At 32.5% G+C, this 5000-nt stretch overlaps 1 protein-coding gene across 1 annotated transcript in view; it reads left to right on the top strand.

Annotated features, from left to right (window-relative positions):
• Window positions 1-845: 845 nt before the first annotated feature.
• The window catches only part of LOC137646682 (uncharacterized), a 15663-nt gene continuing 11508 nt past the window's right edge, over window positions 846-5000 (top strand). Inside the window, exons 1-2 of the mRNA XM_068379789.1 lie at window positions 846-849; window positions 4103-4288. Coding sequence (XP_068235890.1) covers window positions 846-849; window positions 4103-4288 — 190 coding nt within the window. The remainder of the gene's footprint in view (window positions 850-4102; window positions 4289-5000) is intronic.

Genomic DNA, 5000 nt, shown 5'->3' with positions numbered 1-5000 from the left:
TGTCGAGGGTTGCGTTTGTACAACAGAAGACCTTCCTTCCTTTTTTTGTCTCCTAGATCTTGGTATAACCAGAGAAAGTTGATGTACTCTGTCGAGGGTTGCGTTTGTACAACAGAAGACCTTCCTTCCTTTTTTTTGTCTCCTAGATCTTGGTATAACCAGAGAAAGTTGATGTACTCTGTCGAGGGTTGCGTTTGTACAACAGAAGACCTTCCTTCCTTTTTTTGTCTCCTAGATCTTGGTATAACCAGAGAAAGTTGATGTACTCTGTCGAGGTTTGCGTTTGTACAACAGAAGACCTTCCTTCCTTTTTTTTGTCTCCTAGATCTTGGTATAACCAGAGAAAGTTGATGTACTCTGTCGAGGGTTGCGTTTGTACAACAGAAGACCTTCCTTCCTTTTTTTGTCTCCTAGATCTTGGTATAACCAGAGAAAGTTGATGTACTCTGTCGAGGGTTGCGTTTGTACAACAGAAGACCTTCCTTCCTTTTTTTGTCTCCTAGATCTTGGTATAACCAGAGAAAGTTGATGTACTCTGTCGAGGGTTGCGTTTGTACAACAGAAGACCTTCCTTCCTTTTTTTGTCTCCTAGATCTTGGTATAACCAGAGAAAGTTGATGTACTCTGTCGAGGGTTGCGTTTGTACAACAGAAGACCTTCCTTCCTTTTTTTGTCTCCTAGATCTTGGTATAACCAGAGAAAGTTGATGTACTCTGTCGAGGGTTGCGTTTGTACAACAGAAGACCTTCCTTCCTTTTTTTGTCTCCTAGATCTTGGTATAACCAGAGAAAGTTGTACTCTATCGAGGGTCGCGTTTGTACATATCAATTATTCTGTAACTCCTGATGGGTCAGTAAATGTGACTTAAGGATATTATATCAGTCACTGTCTTTAGAAGGGATCAGATTTTCTCAACATCGAGTCTGAAACAGTTCAGATACTAGTTTCATCATTTTAAAGTGTATATAAATTAAAATTTAAGTCAGTTTAAATCTAACTAAGAATACAAAATCAGTCTCTCAATTATTTAGAAGGGTTCAGATTTTTTCAGCTTAAAGTCTGAAACATTTCAAAAACTAGTTTCATGATTTTAAAGTACATATAAATTAGTTTCACATTGTAAATCTGACTCCGAATAATAAATCAGTTTCTAAGTCTTGAGAAGGGTTAAAATTTTCTCAACATCGCGTCTGAAATAGTTCAGAAACTAGTTTCATTATTTTAAAGCATATATAAATCAAAGTTTCACTCTGTAAATCTAAATCCGAATAATGATTCAGTCAGTCTTGAGAAGAACTCAAATTTTTTCAACATCACGTCTGAAACAATTCAGAAACTAGTTTCATTATTCTAAAGTATATAAAAATTAAAGTTTCATGCATTATTAACATGAAAATTGAATTTAGATACATCGTTAAACGACTGGTACTGCTATAGAGACTTTTTGTAAACAATGCATCCAGCAAGTCGGAAGGAGTCACAGTCAATCTCCCATTATACTTTGAAATAGGGTTTTTTCTCTCCATAGCGTTTGTTGATTTATGTATTGCCCTGGGTGTTGGACTTCCTATTCACTTGCACGGTCGGTTCATGCTTAATTCATCCAGCGGTACTATTTGATTCAGGGTTTATTTTTTGCTCTACTCAGCTGTTTATCTATGTATTTATTGACTTGTTTGTTGCGATGCCCTTATTGTTATTCCTTCTGTTTTTTGTTTTCTGTACTCTGATTTCTCATATGGAAGCACTTTTTTTTTTGTAGAAGCCTGATTTATAAGAGTATGTTTTATGACTTTTGTATCAATATACTTTCATTATTATATTTTTTCATTATTATTGTTGTTGTTTTAATCGCTAAAAAGAAACATGGAAAAGTAGGAGTTTCTTTATTACATTAAAAATCTGTTTTTAGAGTTAGGGGGTATATTTTAAAACTATAAATACGAGTGAGGCGGAAATATTATAGTATCAGTTATTCACACACAACGCTCGTTTTTATTTTTTATATTTATTTTTTTTTCGCGGTTGTTGAGTAAGCTATTATCCAACTATGGCCATCCATTTTTTTTTTATAGTTTAGATAATTAATGACTATCTTAAAAAAAAGTGCGTATCAAATTTCTTCAAGGTTTCTTAACTCTAAAAGCTAAGTTTTTTTTTTCTTTTTTTTTGGTGGGGGGGGGGGAGGTGATTAAAAAAGTCGGGTTTTCTTGTTGTTCAGTTTACTGTTTAACATCAACAATATTAACAAGAATATTTTGTAAATTGATTGCCATGATAAAACATATCCAAAATAGTTACGAAATAGAAAGAAAGTAAGATTCTTGACATGCCTGGAGGTCATTCTATGGACGTTTATTTATTCATGAGTTGCGAGGTACATAAAGCTATATCTATGTGGCTTCCTATTCCTCATTTTATTATTATTATTATTATTATTATTATTATTATTATTACTATCCAAGCTACAACCCTAGTTGGAAAAGCAAGATGCTATAAGCCCAGGGGCTCCAACAGGGAAAAATAGCCCAGTGAGGAAAGGAAATAAGGAAATAAATAAATGATGAGAACAAATTAACAATAAATCATTCCAAAATAAGTAACAACGTCAAAACAGACATGTCATATATAAACTATTAACAACATCAAAAACAAATATGTCATAAATAAACAATAAAAAGACTCATGTCCGCCTGGTCAACAAAAAAGCATTTGCTCCAACTTTGAACTTTTGAAGTTCTACTGATTCAACCACCCGATTAGGAAGATTAGGATTATAGCAATAAGAAATAAGGGGGGGGGGACGCTTGCGTAGGGTCACATACACAAACAAGTAAGTACTGTGCTACAGTACATATTCTCAAGAGAAACTAGCATTGTCTAGAATTGGCTAGAACTGGCAGATAAAGACGATATCAACTGACGTCACATGCATATAATTAGAATTCCATTTCTTATTACGTATTACGTAGATTCATAATTAATCAGTGCCATATTTCAGTACAGATTCTCAAGAGAAACTGGAAAATGCCTATAATTGATTAGAATTAGCAGATAAAAACGATGACAACTGACGTCATATGCGTATTGATAAGACTTTCATTTCTTATTACGTAGATTCTTAATAACTTGGTACCGTATTTCATTACACATTCTCAAAGGAAACTGGCAATGCCTAAAATTTGTTAAAACTAGCAAATAAATCGATGTCAACTTATGTCATATACACATTGATTAGACTTTTATTTCTAATTACGTATTTCATAGATTCTTAATACGTTAGTACCGTATTTCAGTACACATTCTCAAGAGAAATAGGCAATGCCTAGAATTCTAGGTAGTAGGTTGGCCAGGACACCAGCCACCCGTTGAGACACTACCGCTAGAGAGTTATTGGATCCTTTGACTGGCCAGACAGTAATACATTGGATCCCTCTCTCTAGTTACGGTTCATTTTTTTATTTGCCTACACATACACCGAATAGTCTGGCGTATTCTTTACACATTCTCGTCTTTCCTCTTACACCTGACAACACTGATATTACCAAACACTTCTTCGATCAAGGGACTAACTATTGTACTGTAATTATTCAGTGGCTACTTTCCTCTTGGTAAGGGTAGAAGAGACTCTTTAGCTATGGTAAGCAGCTCTTCTAGGAGAAGGACACTCCTAAATCAAACCATTGTTCTTTAGTCTTGGGTAGTGCTATAGCCTCTGTACCATGGTCTTCCACCGTCTAGGGTTAGAGTTCTCTTGCTTGAGGGTACACTCGGGCACACTATTCTATCTAATTTCTTTTCTTGTTTTGTTAAAGTTTTTATTGTTTATATAGGAAATATTTATTTTAAAGTTACTGTTCTTAAAATATTTCATTTTTCCTTGTTTCCTTTCCTCACTGGGCTATTTTCCCTGTTGGGGCCCCTGGGTTATAGCATCCTGCTTTTCCAACTAGGGTTGCAGCTTAGCAAGTAATAATAATAATAATTTGTTAGAACCAGCAAATGAAAACGATGTGAACTGACGACACATGCATATTGATAAGACATTTAGACTTTCATTTCTTATTAAGGAGATTCTTAACGTATCTCTGCTTCTTTCCAGACTTAGCTGGTCGCCTAACGACCACAGTCCCCGGCACCTCGGTGTTCCTCTTCGGAGCCGGAGACCCTGAGAACCGGGGACTCGTTCAGCGCAGGAAGGAAGTCGGTTGGTTCCGGAAGCCTGTTCGCTATGACGGACTTGTCCATGACCTCGGAGCGCCGCCGTCATCGAGATATGGGCTGACAGGTAACTTCATAAATATGTCTTTTGCTTTTTTTTATCCTTTATTTATTTATTTATTTATTTATTGGTTTATTTATTTGTTTGGTTATTTATTTATTTATTTTTATTATTCATTTATTTGTTTATTTATTTATTTAATTTTTTATATATTTATTTATTTATTAGTGATTTATTTTTTTATTTATTTATTTATTGATTTGTTTATTTATTTGTTTGTTTATTTATTTGTTTGTTTATTTATTTATATATTTTTATTCATTTATTTGTTTATTTATTTATTTGTTTATTTATTTATTTATTTGTTTGTTTATTTATTTGTTTGTTTAAACATTTATTTAATTTTATTATTCATTTATTTAATTTTATTATTCAGTTATTTGTCTATTTATATATTTATTTGTTTATTCATTTATTTGTTTATATATTTATTTATTTGTTTATTTATTTATTGGTTGCTCCAGGTGTAAGAATTCTTGATGTTTTAGATTTATTTATGTTTCCTTTGGTTCATTTATTCAAAATTATTCTAATTCATTTGTTTATACTTATTCTTTTACTTATTTTCGCGGAATTTTATCCATTCTAGACTTATTTATATGTTTCCCTAGATTCATTTATTCTTAATTATTTTAATACGCTTGTTTATATTTATTCTTCTAATTATTTTTCTTTTTTAGAATTCTTATTTATTTTATTAATTTACTTATAAGAAAAA

This window comes from Palaemon carinicauda, chromosome 9 (genome assembly GCF_036898095.1).
Source record: "Palaemon carinicauda isolate YSFRI2023 chromosome 9, ASM3689809v2, whole genome shotgun sequence".
NCBI lineage: Eukaryota > Metazoa > Arthropoda > Malacostraca > Decapoda > Palaemonidae > Palaemon > Palaemon carinicauda.
The sequence above is the reverse complement of the archived record's forward strand: the minus strand, read 5'-3'. Positions and strand labels throughout refer to the sequence as shown.